At 45.1% G+C, this 18,130-nt stretch overlaps 1 protein-coding gene across 1 annotated transcript in view; it reads right to left on the bottom strand.

Moving 5' to 3' along the window:
• LOC137433879 (cartilage acidic protein 1) overlaps positions 1-18,130 on the bottom strand; it is a 354,284-nt gene that overhangs the window by 1,342 nt on the left and 334,812 nt on the right. Inside the window, exons 12-13 of the mRNA XM_068126319.2 lie at positions 16,302-16,450; positions 13,274-13,316 (exon numbers count right to left, since the gene is read on the bottom strand). Coding sequence (XP_067982420.2) covers positions 13,274-13,316; positions 16,302-16,450 — 192 coding nt within the window. The remainder of the gene's footprint in view (positions 1-13,273; positions 13,317-16,301; positions 16,451-18,130) is intronic.

Here is an 18,130-nt window from a genome sequence, read left to right as displayed (position 1 = left end):
CTGAGTTGTTCAGGTATGATGTACTCAGCACGAGCTTCCGGTCGGCCCGGAGGTGGGGGTGCGGGGCCTGTCACGGAACGTCAAAACAAACGGCCTGCCGGGGCCGCCCAAAAGTCGGGCGTGAGGGGCGCGTCCACTAATGGAACGCCTCTCGCTTCCCAGATCGAGGGCCACGTGGTCAGGAGAACTCGTCCCTTCCGGTCACACTTTGCCTATCGGCCGGCCTCGAAGACCGAAATTGTGACGGTGTCACCCGAAAAATTTGAAATTACGAAATTTGAAAAAATTTGAAAAAAAAAATTACGGAATTTCAAGTGGCCCAATATCTGAAAATGTTCGCAACATATTAATGTACATTTGTGCCAAATTTGGTGCTTGTTTCACAAAATGCACAATTCTTTTGAATATTTGGGCTAAGCCGCCCCACTACGAGGATAACAAGTCAATGTATTCATAGATAGAGTGAAAAGTCCATTTATTAATTGGCTTCTGGTTCTGAACAAGTTGGATGTTGGCTCGGACGTGCCTCCTCGCGGTTCATCAAAGCCAAGTCCTCTGGACCAAATCCGTCGGGCCGTTCTGTTATAGTTTCAAATTTCCATGTTCTTTTTTCATACCTTGTGGTGTTTTATCAAAATTGTGCCTGTGAGTCTTGTCTACTTCCCAAGGCCTTGGCGAGCGAGTGAATGTGCCCATTCTGTCTGTGCTCTGACATGCCTCGTTCGACTTTCTTCATCCAGTGTTCTTCTTTCATGCTGCTCAACACTATATAACTTCCCCCTCTTCACTTCAAAAAATATCTATTTTAACTTCCAAATAATCACAAAATCATTCCGTCCTTCGTTCACTCTTTATCTCTTCCATTCTCAATACTTCCTAATTGAACTAACATTAATTCTCATAAAACGAATTTCCTTTTTCCTAAAAAGTTTCCATTTAAGAATACTTATTTTGCCTTATCGCTCAATCATGAACACCACACATGTTCTTCTTCCTCATCTTAATCTATTCCACTTCCTATTATTTTTCGTCACACAATTTCCTTCCCAAACATGTCAAAATCACAAACTCTCGATCCATCGACCGTCCCTCTGGACATACAACACGATTTTCGTCTCCTTCAAAACTCCCTCATTTCACCCCTTTCACGAGGACTGTCTAAGTGTATCTAATTGGGGATCAAGAGAAGTCCAGCTTTCAGAGGTTGCCTGCAAATGACCATCAACTCTCCCTTCAAGTCCATTAACGTTGTCAAACTCTTCCAGATCAGTACCATCCCCTCGTCATCTCCTATATGTTCGCTTCCTCCCAACCGCACCTATTCTTTGTGTCCCCCAATTTAGCATCCCTCCAGCTCATGTGCCCCCTTTCTGTTTTCTCTCACACTTTCCCTCCCAGGATCTCCCTCACTCTTGCCCTTCCATTTCCCCTTTTCACAGCCCCTCCCATCTTCCCCCTCACCCATCCCCATCTTCACCTCATCCCACCCTTTTCCATCATCCTCCTTGCCCCGCCCCTTCATCTTCTAACTCGCCACACTCCCCCTACCATCTCCCCCTTCATCCTGCCTCCTCCCAACACCCCACACTCAGTGTTTTTACACCCCCTCTCCACATTCCCCCACTCCATCTTAGAGTTTGCCCTCTCATTTTTCAAGTTCCCCAAGCTCCTCTCAATAGTCCGGAACCATGCAAAACAGCACCTCCTCCCCTATCCCTAACTATGTGGACCACCAACATCAGAGTCCTCCACTTTAACCTGATAGATCTCTCAATCCAGGTGCTGCTGATAAACCGACATCATCTGCTTCACATAATCCTTCCTCCCACAGGACATCCTTAACTCCTTAGTGTCTCTTCTTGGCTATTGTGTCCTCCGGTTTGGCAGGACTGAGCCCTGTGCTGGCAGCGGAGTTCGTTTCCATCAATTCAATTTTCACTGTTCGTGTACTGCTCTTACACTTCCAAACCTCCAAGAGTACCTTTGGTTGCAGCTCTGCTCCACTCTCACCTCTTCATTGTCTATGCTGTACTGTCCTCCTAGCAGTGACGACTCCATTGAAATCTCTCTCTTTCAGCCAATGGACCAACTTTTAACCACACATCCCAACAACCTCGTCCTCATATGTGACCATTTCAAGTGTTACCATGCCAATTGGACTTCGTGACTACATGGCCTTGACTCAATCTGTGAATTTTCCAACCCAGATTTCTGCCTATGGCAAATCGTCCCTTCTGGACTTGGTAATGGCTAACTTTCCAGGTAATGTCTCTTGATCGTCCTTTGCACCAATTTTTTTTTATCTTAGAATGTGCTTGTGAGAGTCAACATCTCCCTGGCTATTTTAAGAGAGTTGCTTCTGTGCCAGTGGGTCTGGCAGTTCACTCAGGCTGATTGGCAGGGATTGCAAGCTGTGTATGGAGTATGCTATGCATCCCTTCCCTCACTGCAAATGGCACCACAGCAGACTTTGCTCGTGAGATGGCCGAATGCCTTAATTCTGTTTGCTTCGAAATATTCTGTTCCAAACCCCATTCTCTGTGTAGCTACCCTAACCAGTTGCCCTAATCTGCTCCTGGGCTCCTGGTCTTTTTCAACTGAGAAGGTGGAGAAATTTCTGGCAACCATTAGCTCTGATTCTGCAACTGGCCTGTATGATAATAGTGCACCCGCTCATCTTCCACATCCACTTTCTGCTCTGTTCAACCTATAGTTTAGCCTTGGTCATCTTCCATCTGCTTGGAAGTCAGTCATCACTGAATTACATAAACATGGTGCACAATCCAACCTCTTAACTATAGACCAATAGCTTACTTCCAGGCCTGGTTGGTGTTGGCTTAACGGTTAAGCTGGCTGGCTTGAAATCTCAGGGTCCTGAGTTTGAGCCCCTGCCATGCTGTTGAATTAACACAAGATGGGTTGACTGAGCCTGTCATCCTTCTGAGGTTGGCAAAATGAGCACCAGATGACTGGTTATAGAGGCATTGCATCAGCGGCAGCCTCACCACCAAAAAATGATGCAACCAGCAACCACAGGCTGCACACGAATCACATCTTACTTCCAATCATTAGCAATGTCATGGAATTCATAATCACAGTTGACATCAAATCCTTCCTGTCCTCTAATGGCCCGTCAAGTTTCGATTCAGACCCAGTCACTCAACTCTGGACATGTTGCTTCTCGTCTCCTAACAATGGTTGGAGACCCTCAATCTCAGACATGAGATCAGGGCCATCTCTCTTGACATATCTCAAGTATTCATTATAGTCTGGCATCCTGCCTTACGCTCCAAACTCTCTGCCTATGGCATCGAAGGCCAACTCCACACATGCTTACTGACTTCCTCTACTCCATTTGCCAATGTGTGGCTCTCAACGGGATCCTCTCATCTCATCTCCCTGTCAAGGCTGAAGTGCACCAAGGAAGTGTCTTGGGCCCAGTCCTATTTCTTATCTTCAACGATCTTTCTGACTCTGTGGATAATCTTCTTATCTCTTTGCTGATGACTTCACCTACTGCCATAGCATCTCTCATCCTTCAATTAGGCAGGCAGCAGCCGCTTCTCCCTCTGCAGACCCTGTGGAATCACGAGCTGGTGTAACACTTGGAATATGTCTTTTGACAAATCTCACTCTCACATGGCATCTCAGAAAAGACCGCCTGGTGCACCCTCACATATATTTTCTTACTATTCCTTCTGAAGAAGTTTAGTCATTCAAAATATTGGGTCTCACAATCAGACGTTGTATTTTTTGGGCAATCAACATCACTAAGTTGGCCTCCAAAGCCAGCCACCGACTGGACATTCTCAGTTATGGAAAGTCATAATTGCCACACCTGAACTCCTATCCACTTACAAGGCCTTCAGCCACAGCTCAGCTTGACGTCATGTAAACTAAGGCTATCAAAATCATTGTAATGTCCCACAATGAAGCTGAATAAATGCGCAGGCTTATCACGATGACATCCGAGGCAGGTTGGTGGTCTCTCTATCTTCTTTCGCCCCCTTTCTAGTCTTGCATCTCTGGTTTCAACAGTGTTCATGCGGTCTGCCAGTAAACCCCTTCGGATGAAACTTCCCAAATCCAGATTCACTGCTCACCTCTACTCATTGAGTTCGCTTTGTTTTTCCTGCCCGTGGAACCAACTTCCTCAGTCTCTTCAATCTCACCCTTCCCTTCAGGGCTTTAAGACAGCTGTTGAACACCATCTCAGGTCATTCCTCATCCACATCCATGATCTGTTCTATCCCCTTTAACCCTACCCAAGCCCACCTCTTTCCAGGTTTCCAGTTTTTCCTTCCACTTCTGTGATTGAAAGTTTGCGACTGTATCCATCCTGTTAACCCCTGTCCTCCTCTTGCTCTCATTCTAGTCTCCCTCTATTTTATCCAACATACCTGCTGTTGTTGTCCCTTCCCATCCTCTCTTTCTACTGCTATTTTCGTTCTGTTATGTCTTGGTCCGTTCTGTGTTCAAGATCCTCCAAGAGCCCCGACAATGTATTACAAAATATCTCGAAAGGATGATGGAAGAGTAAGGTGATGTGGGGGGAGGGGGGGAGGGGGAGGGGTGCATCATTCAAAATATTGGGGGGTGGAGGGGGAGGGGTAGGGGAAGGGGGGGGGGAGGGGTGAATAGACTGATATTGAGGCAGTGGGCAACAGTTGGATACAATAAATAAGGGAATTAACAAACAGGAAAAAAGAGAGAGAGAGAGACAGAGGAAGGGAGGAAAACTGCAACCTGAAAGTAAGATGGTTGGGTAGATAGCGGTCATAATGATTGTGTGTACCAATGAAGGATGATATGAAATACTTGGAATGACAGAGGTTGTCTATCGCTGGTGTTGGAGGTCATATTTGATATGTGGTTGGTCCAGGAGAGGTTGTGGTTGATAACGAGGCCCTGAAGATAAAGAGACGTAACGTATTCCAGTGGCTGACCATGTAAAAATATAGGTGGGTTAATTTGATGATCCTCCTGGAGTGACAGGGTGAGACCATGAGATTTTTTCCAGGATCGAAGGGCAGTCTGCCTATCAGTGGAATGTAATGCTGCATGCCACAATGCGCAGTTGCCTGAAAAATGTAAGAGACGGTTTTGCAAGAGACAGTAAGAGACGAGATCATTTATGTAGATTGATAAGGAACAAAACTGGGCCCAAAACCTTGAAGCACTCCTGCCTCCATGGGGTGAAATGAGGAGAGGGTTGCATTGATAGGACTGCATGAGTGGAGGAAGTAAAAAATCCAGGAAATGAAGATGACCTTGCAGGAAGAGAGCTTGGCAAGCAAAGCAGGAACCAGACTGTGTCGAATGACAAGATATGACCAAGGAGATAGTCTTAACCTCTTGTTTGAGAATTATGGCCTCCAGACATTGCTGAGAGAGGAGCAACAGCACGTCCGTTGTTGAGTGATCGGGACAGAATCCAATATGATTGTCAAAGTTCAAGATGTTTGAAAATATGAAAGTCTTGACATCAACAGCCATGATAATTATTACCCTCGCCAGAGGAGAAGGTATTGCATTTCAGTCCATTTGTCTGGCTGTCTGTTTGTCTGTTTGTTACTTGCAAAATCGAAGAATTTTCAAGTATATTGTTCGGTTGCGTTTGTTATTCTGTCTTTCTGTCTGTTTGTCTGTCTGTCTGTCTGTTAGTTTGTCACTCGCCTACAGGCCACAACTCTAAACCGATCGTCATGAAACTTCATCAAGTTGTAGAGGTCGTCACAATTGAGAAGCTTATTGATTTTGAGGGCAAAGGTCACCTAGAGGTCAAATTTCGGAAATTGCCATTTTTCATCCGATTGACTTGAAAATTTGAACATCATTTGCACATTGAGTCACTAAATAGGGAAACTACCTATTTTTGAGGTCAAAACGTCAAAAGTGAACTCAAGGTCGAACTTCAAAAATCATCACTTTCATCTGAAAAAACATTAATTTTCATCCGATTGACTTGAAAATAGAACAGCATTTGCATAGTGCCTCATTGAATTGGGAAACCAACTATTTTTGAGGTCAAACAGTCAACCCAAGGTAAAACTTCCAAAATCATCAATGTTCATCTGAAAAATCTTCAATATTCATCCGATTTACTTGAAAATTTAACAGCATTTTCACATTGAGTCACTAAATTGGGAAACATACTTTTTTGAGGTCAAAAGGTCAACTCAAGGTCAAACCCAAAATCATCAATTTTCATCCAATTGACTTGAAAATTTAACAGCATTTGCATTGTGCCTCACTGAATTGGGAAACCAACTATTTTAAGGTCAAAAGATCAAAGGTCAACTCAAGGTCAAACTTCTAAAATCATCAGTTTTCATCTAAAAATCGTCACTTTTCATCCTATTGACCTGAGCTTTGATCAAGATCGTCAATTTTGATCTTGATGAAATGGACAATTTTCTGGATCAATTGCAACCTTTTTCGGAGGGGGAAGGGGTAGATTTTGCAAGTATTGTGCTCTGCATGACATCTTCTTGTTACCCTGCGTTCGCGAAGCAAAAAGCGGGGTTAAGCATTCAGTTACGTACGTACGTACGTGTCTGCATTTCAGTAAAGTAAAGTGTGTGCCATGTCTGCATTTTAAAAATTCATTTTCTCGGCAACCGTTGGCAAAATTGACACGAAATTTTCACCATAGGAAGGCCTCCTCCTGTACAATATTTCAATGATTACTATGATGTCATAGGTCACGTGGTACAGGCGCCATCTTGGAAAAACTTCGCACCTATATATCTCTGAAACCACTCCATGGAAAAAAATTGAGACCTGGCTCATTGTCACCGACTCCCCATGGGGAATAATATATTGTTGCGGATATGGGATTTGCATCCATCCATATCCGCTTGTAAATATTCCCCTATTTCCTCAATACTTCCCAACTATCCCCAATCCCCCATTCCCTCGTCCCATTTTCTGTAAACAACACTCTGTAGACCCGACCTCCCCCTATTTCCCCCATTAAATGTCGTGCCCAGGTTCACCGCATCTCATGTAAGACAACTATAGGACATCTTGCTAGTTATTCTTAGTCTATGTCAGTTAAGGACTCGTTTCCATTAATTCTGACCCTTCGTTGCACCAGAATGTGATTGTATGGCACCGTTAGGAAGATTAGGACCTCCCAATACCTCCCCGCAGCTCTTCCTCACAGTTCAACAACAACAACAACAACAACAACAACGACAACGACAACGAGCGCAGGGAGTGCGCGTCCTCACTCCGGCTTGGTTGGTAGGGGGTGTTGGGAGGGCACCAGGCCTTCCCAACGAGCCGCCATCGAACATGTGCTCGACGGGGTTACCAAATAGGGGCTCCCTGTCAGCTCCTCGTCAAGGGCGGAGCCCGGTAACCCCCGCACCCAATGGAAGCGGCGGACCGGCCCCAGTGGGGCGGAGCCAACCAGCCGAGGGCGTGTCACTCCCCGCTGAGCATGCGCAGGGAGAGGGAGGTGACGTCAGATGCGCGCCGAGCTTGGAGAAAGAAAGACGTCCCCTTCGAGCGCTGTGAGACCTCCCCGCATCTTCTGGACCGTGCTTTATCCTGTCCCCGAGCCAAGGTGCACCTTGTGCTATCGACCTACCTGTCCCTTCCTGCCATCAATCCCTGTGTAAGTCAGCCTTGTTCCGTTTGTCTGTGGTCTGTCTGGGTTAAGATAAGACGGTAATTAAGTGCCCATCTCTTATGTGTCTTTACCTCACTGCCTTTTAATCTACCCCTTTTCTCCACCACTGTAATTATACCCTCCTCCGGAGGTCTTGAGAACTGTACCCCTTGCGTCGTTTCCTCTTTCCCAGTCGTCGTGTCCTTTCTATCATTGATTTGGCATAGAGCGATTTGGTCAACGTCTGGGTGGAATCGGGGTCTAGTCGGGGAATAACTGTTCGGTCACGGCAATACCACCACTCGGTAAATAACATCTAAACCGCGTCCGTAACAATTGGTGTCAGAAGTGGGATTCGAACCTGGGACTAAATTTATTTAGCCCAAATTTTGGACACCAATTGTGTTATTACTGCAACAATTGGTGTCTGGGAGTGAGATACGGACCCGAAGCGCACTTAACGCGCTCAAAATTACAAGTCACCGAAATTTGATTTTGTTTTACAAAAAAAACCCGAATTTTGAAAGTCGCGCTATGGGAGATCAAGACGGCTGGGTTCCGGTAGAGGAGAGTGAGGCAGGGTCGATCCAGGACCAAATTGAGGGACATGAGGAGAGCGAAGCAGTGAGGGCGGCAGGTTCGCAAAATGGCGTCCTCGCGCACGAGGTTACGGGCGCGCAAAATGGCGCCTCGCACATGGCTACGGCGACCGCGCCCACGACCGTAGCAGCGCCGCTGGTGGATTTGAACCTTTTTTTTATACAAATGAAGGCCCTTATGGACAAGAATAGCGAAGAAATGGAAAGCAGAATGATGGGTGTAATGGGGAACCGGATGGATGCTCAGAGTGAGCAAATGAGGGCTGATAGTGAGCGGGGAGCGTCACACGACCCAGCCACCGAAATTGTGCGGGGGCACCGAGTGTTGAATCGGGGAGTGAGACCCAAATTGATGGTGTGCACCACAGATGGTCAATGGGATTTTGGTTCTTCGAACCACATAGAGTAATGAGGGCCAATGGTTTGGCAGGAGAAAGACCCCGGGTAATGTAAAGTTGTTAAAGTCATTTAGGAAATAGTTAGGATTGATGAACCTGTCGCACCATACGCAGCCACTTACCTGAGGTGATGATGATGACTCCACACCTGTGTTTTCTTTGTTTTGTGTTGCAGGAAATGAGAATTGCTGTTTGGATTTGTGAGACGCATCACGACGTGGATAAGACATTGGGGTGATTCCATCTCTCCCTCCTTAGGAGGGACTGATGATGAATTGGTGATGGCAGATTTTGATGTTGAGTTGGAGATGGCAGATTTTGATGAGAGTTGGAAATGGCAAATTTGATTGGTTAGGAGGGAGAGAAGACGAATTTGGTTTATGGGAGGAACGGGGAAGACAGTAGGGACGTTTGTTGATGTGTAAAGTAGATGTTTATGGGTAGTGTTGTGTTTTGTGGATACAGTAAGGGGTAAGGGAGGGGCAATGTAGGTTACCTGGTGGGGGGGGGGGGGCGTACGGTAGGAACGTACCTGTCTCACCTGGTTCCCATGTGCCCTCAGTGTGCATTACCTTGTATTGCATGCACTTTTGCGCCCTTACCACCTTACTCACTTGTCTTCTTTTGTCTCCCACCTCCGAGGATCTGGCTTTGGGGCAGAGAGAGAGGAGAGAGAGGTGCTGGCTCCGCAGTTGTGGGCCTGTACTTCCGCTGCTTGCTGCCTGGATCGATACACCATATGGACCGCAATTTTTGTGGCCGCCCACAATGGACCGCAGTTCTTTTGCGGTCAAGCACCACCCGTGGATGGACCTCTGGGTCAACGTGGCACCTATGCCATACAGGTGAACCACTTTTAGTTGGCCCCCCTGACGGCCACAATTCAGAAATGGACGCGGTTGGCGCCTTTCTTTATTTCTAAAGAAGCCAGAAGGCCAAGTGCACTCCATGAAGGCAAGACCAGCGGCAGAACATCGGCCGGCTGCGACACCACCGGTGACCATGGACACTTAATTGTGCCTTTTTTATGAACACTTTATTGGTGCACCGGATGGTGCTGACTGTGCGTAATGGGATGGTGCTTGTGGTGCTTGGACGGGGTGCTCTGCACATTATTAAAGGCCGTAGGGCCACAGGGCACTCGTGGGTTGGTGTATCGATGCTGGCATGCGTGCTCTCCCTATGCATAACATCTGCATGTGTTCCTCAAAGAACAGGTCCTGGATCGTAGTGTAAATATCAGTGTTGTATAAATAATGCTCCCTACCGGCTGTATGTTTAGTTTGAGGATGCTTTCCGCGATTCGGTTATCCTGTGGGTGTGTTTCTGTTAGGAGAAGGGTGCAACGTCGCAGGGGGACATATTTACTCATTTGTGAACATCTGTAAAACTGTCGCACTCAGGGTTGAGTTAATAGTAGAGGGAACTACATCTGAGTGCCACACTAAAGTAGGTTAAAATTTATCGGGTCGGGACGCCCCGAGGTAGAGGAGGGTGGAATGTTGCGGATATGGGATTTGCATCCATCCATATCCGCTTGTAAATATTCCCCTATTTCCTCAATACTTCCCAACTATCCCCAATCCCCCATTCCCTAGTCCCATTTTCTGTAAACAACACTCTGTAGACCCGACCTCCCCCTATTTCCCACATTAAATGTCGTGCCCAGGTTCACCGCATCTCATGTAAGACAACTATAGGACATCTTGCTAGTTATTCTTAGTCTATGTCAGTTAAGGACTCGTTTCCATTAATTCTGACCCTTCGTTGCACCAGAATGTGATTGTATGGCACCGTTAGGAAGTTTAGGACCTCCCAATACCTCCCCGCAGCTCTTCCTCACAGTTCAACAACAACAACAACAACAACGACAACGAGCGCAGGGAGTGCGCGTCCTCACTCCGGCTTGGTTGGTAGGGGGTGTTGGGAGGGCACCAGGCCTTCCCAACGAGCCGCCATCGAACATGTGCTCGACGGGGTTACCAAATAGGGGCTCCCTGTCAGCTCCTCGTCAAGGGCGGAGCCCGGTAACCCCCGCACCCAATGGAAGCGGCGGACCGACCCCAGTGGGGCGGAGCCAACCAGCCGAGGGCGTGTCACTCCCCGCTGAGCATGCGCAGGGAGAGGGAGGTGACGTCAGATGCGCGCCGAGCTTGGAGAAAGAAAGACGTCCCCTTCGAGCGCTGTGAGACCTCCCCGCATCTTCTGGACCGTGCTTTATCCTGTCCCCGAGCCAAGGTGCACCTTGTGCTATCGACCTACCTGTCCCTTCCTGCCATCAATCCCTGTGTAAGTCAGCCTTGTTCCGTTTGTCTGTGGTCTGTCTGGGTTAAGATAAGACGGTAATTAAGTGCCCATCTCTTCTGTGTCTTTACCTCACTGCCTTGTAATCTACCCCTTTTCTCCACCACTGTAATTATACCCTCCTCCGGAGGTCTTGAGAACTGTACCCCTTGCGTCGTTTCCTCTTTCCCAGTCGTCGTGTCCTTTCTATCATTGATTTGGCATAGCGCGATTTGGTCAACGTCTGGGTGGAATCGGGGTCTAGTCGGGGAATAACTGTTCGGTCGCGGCAATACCACCGCTCGGTAAATAACATCTAAACCACGTCCGTAACAATATGTTAATGATGATGTCATCGGTGCCTTCGTTATGACGTCATAATTCTACAAATACAACCCTTATCCATCCGAACATTATTTTAAAACTTTCAGCAACTGTTGGTCTGATGGACATGAAATTTTCACCATAGGAGCACCTCCTCCTTTAGAATATTTTAATGATAATCATGATGTCATAGGTCATGCGTTACAGGCGCCATCTTGGAAAAAACGAAAAACGTTGCACCTCCATAACTCCAAAACCGCTCTATGGAAAAAATTGAAACGTGGCTCATTGTAAATAACTCCATATGGGAAATAGGTGTTGTTAACGATGACGTCATTGGTGCCATAATTATGACATCATAATTCGACAGGGACAACACTTAGTCTGATCAGTTTGAAATTTATTGAGCATGATCTATGCAACAATTATTTAGAGAATATACATTTATGATGTCATCGCTCACGTGGTCTGGCAGCCATATTAGACAAAAAAAAGAAACGTTAAAAAACAGAAGAGTTGGCTCACACCAAGTTGACGCGCAAGGTAAGTATACTATGAATACATTCGAGTTTGTTTGTTTGTTCGCACAGAATAAACAACCGTTGGTCCGATTGACAGGAAATTTTCACCATAGGTGCACCGCACCTCCTCCTGTAGAATTATTTAATGATAATTATGACTTCATATGTCACATGGTATGGGCGCCATCTTGCAAAAACCGAAAAACTTTGCACCTCTATATCTCCAAAAGCACTGTATAGAAAAAATTCCACATGGATCATTGTAAAGAACTCTCCATGGAGACTAACATAAGTTAATGATGATGCCATAGGTGGCTCCATTATGACGTCATAATTCAACAAGTAGAAAACTGCATCCGATCAAGATGAAATTTCTTGAGCGTCATCGAGGGATAAATTGGTGTTGAAAAAAAAAAGAATGATGACGTCATCTGTCACGTGGTTCGGTCGCCAATTTGTTTTAACAAAAAAGCCGTAAAAAACACTAAAAACACGTCCTGGTGTGGGTCTGCAATCTCTGATTGCTCTTTCTTGTTTTGCTTGTAATTGGAAGTAAGCGTGCTGGTCTGTAGTTAAAAGAATCTGTTTTTACAAACTTATTGTGGAGCAGACTGATGTATGCTGAATTCCAGGCAGATTGGAGACAGACAAGGAAGTACAGCCTGAAGAGGGCAGACAGATGATGAGTAAGATCAGCAGAGCAGGATTTGAGAATATGGGCACCGTTGCCATCTGGACCTGTCGCCAAAGCTGGGTCCAAACTGGACAGGTCATTCTCTATACCCTCTCGGGTGACAATGACACACAGTCCTGTAGACAGTGGGTACAAAGGGGTAAGATGCGGACGCAACAAAATGGAATGCATCAGATTTGGAGGCAAACACAGAGTTAAGACGTTCTGCTTTATCTCGGATAGAGTCTGCAGAGATGCCATTTGGGCTGATGGAGGTGACGGATGGGGAGCACACACCAGATATTGATATTAAAAGGTTCCATCATGACTTTGAGGGGGAGCACCACCCTCCATCTCCAACCAAAAAAAGCTTATCATTGTACATTCCCTAAAAACAATTCATAAATCCAAATGGATACATTCACCATGACATACCATTAAGTCAAGAATATGTCAGAAATATTAAATGGGATGATATAACCAATTTGCCTGTTCACTGGCTCCAAAACTGCATTATTTATATTAATATTGTCGGACAAAGTTCATGGAGACATGTGGGTTCTCACAAAGTTCTACAAATGAGCTACTCACAATATTCCAAGATGAAAAAGGTTATATATTTTGCGTCTATTATTATGTAGAATTAGTAAGAAAAATGAAATTATATATTATACTATGTGTGCGTCGCTATCCTTTTTTGACGGGTCTTCAGAATATTGTGAGTCGTTTGTAGAACGTTTTGAACACCTGATGCCATGCTATGAAATAAATAACTTCAAAGGGTAAAATGCAATGTCGTGCACGTGGTGAATTATAATGGGATTTACTAGTGCAGATGTATAATCAGAGGATATTACCAACACAAATCCCGCTTTCATCTTCTGCGAAACCTTCACCGCACTGTGAAAGAATACATTTGCATCTCACGATGAGGTATTCACTCAATTTTAAATTGTGTGTGTGTGTGTGTGTGTATGTGTGTGTGTGTATGTGTGTGTGTATGTGTGTGTGCATGCATATGAGTGTGTGGGTAATGGGTATGTATGTGTTTATATGTGTGTGTGCATGCATGTGAGTGTGCATGTGAGTGTGTGTGTGTGTGTGTGTGTGTGTGCATGCAAGTGAATGTGTGTGCGTGCATGTGAGTGTATGTGTTTGTGTGCACGTGCATGTGAGTGTGTGTATGTGTGTGTATGTGTGTGTGTGTCTGGGTGTGTGTGTGTGTGGGTATGTATGTGTGTGTGTGCGTGCATGCGAGTGTATGCGTGCATGTGAGTGTGTGTGTATGTATGTATGTTTGTGTGTGTGCGCATGCATGTGAGTGTATGTGTGTGCACGTGTATGTGACTGTGTGTGTGTGTTTGTGTGTGTTTGTGTGTGTTTGTGTGTGTGTGTGTGTGCACGTGCATGTGAGTGTATGTGTGTGTGTGCACGTGTGTGTGTATGTGTGTGTGTGTGTGTGAGTGCATGTGTGTGTGTATGTGTGTGTGTATGTGTGTGTGTATGTGTGTGTGTGTGCATGCATATGAGTGTGTGGGTATGTATGTGTGTATGTGTGTGTGTGCGTGCATGCGAGTGTGTGCGTGCATGTGAGTGTGCGTGTATGTATGTATGTGTGTGTGTGTGTGTGCACGTGCATGTGAGTGTATGTGTGTGCACGTGTATGTGAGTGTGTGTGTGTGTTTGTGTGTGTGTGCACACATATGTGTGCATTTGGGTTTCACAGACATCCATATTTTCATCCCTTTGTTAAATTTTACACACACTTAATTATATAAAGATTTGCTACATATGGGACACCAGAGGATGGAAAACACATTTATTGTCGAAATTTTATAGCTGTGATGTCATGGTGTACTTTTAGCTTGTTCTTGTGCATCTCTGAAGATTAGTGGGATGTCTTTACTCTGAATATTTGTAATGCATTCAAAGTTATTAAGACTAAATAGAGCACACGTTAGCAATGTGGGCTGCAGCAAGGCAAGATTTCCAACCTCGACTCTCTATTACATCCCCATGTGTTATTTTGACACTCCCAATGAATATATTAAGGTGTACAAATAAGAGACACAGCACACATTGTACTTTCATCTCAGTGTGGCTGAACTCTTATGGTGAACATTAACTGCTGATGCTATTCAAAGGACATTAGTGATCACAGCTGGTCCTGTTAACTCAAGACGTATTATAAATTTTCACCGAGCTCATTGGAATTAGCCCGTCCCCTGCGCAGCGAGAGAGGGGAATTGCGATCACATCTGTGTGTGTGTGTGTGTCTCTGTGTGTGTGTGTGTGTCTGTGTGTGTGTGTCTGTGTGTGTGTGTCTGTGTGTGTGTGGGTGTGTATGTGTGTGTGTATGTGTGTGTGTGTCTCTGTGTGTGTGTGTGTCTGTGTGTGTGTGTGTGTGTGTGTATGTGTGTGTGTGTGTGTGTGTCTCTCTGTGTGTGTGTCTGTGTGTGTGTGTGTGTGTGTGTGTGTATGTGTGTGTGTGTCTGTGTCTGTGTGTGTCTGCGTGTGTGTGTGGGTGTGTATGTGTGTGTGTGTGTGTGTGTGTGTGTGTGTGTCTGTGTGTGTGTGTGTGTCTGGGTGTGTGTGTGTGTGTGTGTGTGTGTGGGTGTGTATGTGTGTGTGTGTGTGTGTGTGTGTGTGTGTGTGTGTGTGTGTGTGTGTGTGTCTGTGTGTGTGTAGGGCCGTAACGTTTTTACCATTTGAGCTTTTGTCATCAAATTTTCACCAAACCTTTATTATGATAACAATGAGAAGGCAAATAAATATTTTTTTCAAAAGGTCAAAAGGTCAAAGGTCAGCATCACATAAAATCATCAATGTTCATCTGATTGACATGAAATTTCAATTTACCATTTGAGTTTTGTCATCAAATTTTTAACAAAGCTTTATTATGAGAATATAGAGAAGACAAATCTATGGTTTTGTCAAAAGGTCAAAGGTCAGCATCAAATAAAATAATCAATGTTCATCCAATTTACATGAAATGTCAATTTACCATTTTAGTTTTGTCATCAAATTTTTAACAAAGCTTCATTATGAGAATATGGAGAAGACAAATTTATAGTTTTGTCAAAAGGTCAAAGGTCAGCATCACATGAAATCATCAATTTTCATCTGATTGACCTGAAGTTTAAAGAATTTGCATATCGGGTCACTGAGTTGGTTCACCAATCAAAAGCTAGAAGCCGGTTGTTGTTGTTTTTTTAGATCAAAAGCTCAAAGGTCAAGGTTGCATAAATCATCAATTTTCATTTTGCATTTTTTAAAATTGTTTTTGTTATTTGAGCATACGGAAGACGACGTCTGAATACAAACGGATGCGGATGGGCTTTGCATTTTCCGATGCTTTCTACCTATTATTTCGTATGCAGGCTGTGGCTGCTGGTTGCATCATTGCTAGGTTTGGGCGATGCCACTGATACAGTCCCCTGATGGATTAGGGCAGTAATTTAAAATTTGTCTGGGGTACTGGAACACAAGGATTTACTTTCTTTGGCAGGTATTCGACATTCATAAGCAAATTCAAAGGCACATGCCAGTCAGGTCTGCAAAATAACAGCTTATATTCGGCCCAGACTGGACAGTTCAAGGAGAGTATGCTACGTCTGAGAGACCCAGGCATCTCTGGGTAGGAATGAAAAATAAACTTTTGTGAAGTTTATTTTTTGTGAAAATTGTGAAAAAAAATTTTTGTGAAAATTTTGTGAAAATCAAAGAAGGGAATTTTAATGAAAAAGTAATTCACTGTTTTATAGAACTTCACCGACATCACATTTTGCTACATTCTACTATGGAAACAATGCGCATCTTTCCCACAGTAAATTGCATTGCGAGGTTTTTCAATATGTACAATTCCATTCCCAATATTCTATTTACCTGTGCGCCGCTCCGGTCGCGGACTGGCTCAGCACCGTGAACAGGGTATGGAATCTGGATCAGCGAATTCATCTCCTCTGGGCCGAGGCTTCGGGAAAATGAAACTCCATCTGGCCAGGTCACTTTGACATGAGTTCCTACATCTTGACCTGCCATAACGACCACGAAACTGAGAAACTACCTGTGAGCAATGTCCATTACATGCAAACACAAAGCAATCACCGCATTGTCATTGATGAGAAAGAAACAATTACATTTCAAACTAGAATGACATTCCACTTGGTAGAGCGCACACCTCTGCCAGACTCAACAGTTTGCGTTTTGTATCCCACTGATAGGCCAGGTCTGGATTCGGACCGGAACCAAAATCTAATCGGCTTGTTCTTGTCACCTAACTAACTCATCCATCAAGGTTTGTCCACATTGGTCCAGAACTTTTTGAGACATCGTGCTATATATTGGTTTTAGCCCGATCACTCAACGGTGAAGAATCACTTAAAACATTCCCTGATCTGGATGCGGATTCGAATCTTCACCAAAATCTACGCAAATCTTCCTTGTCACACACCCAACATGTCACCAAGTTTCGTCCAAATCAATCCACAACTTTTTGAGATATCCTGCTATGTATCGTTTTTGGCCCCATCTCCCAATGATGAAGAATCACTGAAAAAATTATAGTAGCCGGATCCGAATCCGGATCTTCACCAACATCTAATCATTTCATCCTTGTCACATACGCTACATCTCTGACAAATTTCGTCCGAAGCCGTCCACAACTTTTTGACATATCGTGCTATTTATATAGTTTTTGCCCTGATCACTTAATGGTGAAGATTCACTTTAAAATTCTAGTATTCGGATCCGGATTTTCACCAAAATCTAATAATTTAATCCTTGTCACATACTCTAACCTCACCAATGCCAAACAGGAAATCAGAGCTGTCTCCATTGAAATATCTCGTGCCTTCGATACGGTCTGGCACCACGCCCTGCTAAACAAACTCTCCTCGTATGGTATCCATGGAAACCTCCACACATGGCTTGCGGACTTTCTCTCTGGTCACAGTCAACGTGTGGCCCTCAATGGGTTTCTCTCATCTCCCCTTCCTGTTCAGGCTGGAGTTCCCCAAGGCAGTGTTCTGGGCACTGTGCTTTTTCTGGTCTTCATCAATGATCTCTCTGACTCTCTGTAAAATCCTCACTACCTCTTTGTGGATGACTCCACTCTCTGCCGTTCCATTCCTCATATCTCAGATCGGCAGTCTGCAGCCTCCTCACTCTGCAGACCTGGACAAAATCACAGACTGGGCAAACAAGTGGAACATGTCTTTCAATCCTGAGAAATCTCACAATCTCACTTTGTCTCCCCGAAAAGACCGTCTAGGCAACCCTCCCATCCACTTTCTGAATAATCCTCTCCAAGAAGTTCTGTCACTCAAGTTTTTGGGTCTCACTATCTGCCATGATCTTTCCTGGGAAAACCACATTTCCAAGCTGGCCTCCAAAGCCAGTCGCCGACTGGGCATCCTCCGTCGTGCGAAGTCCTTCCTTGGCACTTCTGAGCTCCTCACCACATACAAGGCTTTCATCCGCAGCTCAATGGAATACTGCTCTCCCCTCTGGGCTGGTGCTCCTGCCTCACACCTAGCTTGTCTTCTCGTGGTTGAAACCACAGCGTTCAGAATCATTGGAATCTCCTGCGATGAAGCTGATTCTGAGGGCCTTTCTCTCTCTCACTGCAGGCAGGAAGTGGTCTTTCTGTCTTTTACCGACGACTCTCCGGCCTTGCTCCCCCAGCTCTCGCTGTGCTCTGTCCCTCAAATACT

This window comes from Myxine glutinosa, chromosome 10, assembly GCF_964187855.1.
Source record: "Myxine glutinosa chromosome 10, kmMyxGlut1.1, whole genome shotgun sequence".
Lineage (NCBI taxonomy): Eukaryota > Metazoa > Chordata > Myxini > Myxiniformes > Myxinidae > Myxine > Myxine glutinosa.
This window is presented reverse-complemented; position numbering and strand designations above follow the sequence as displayed.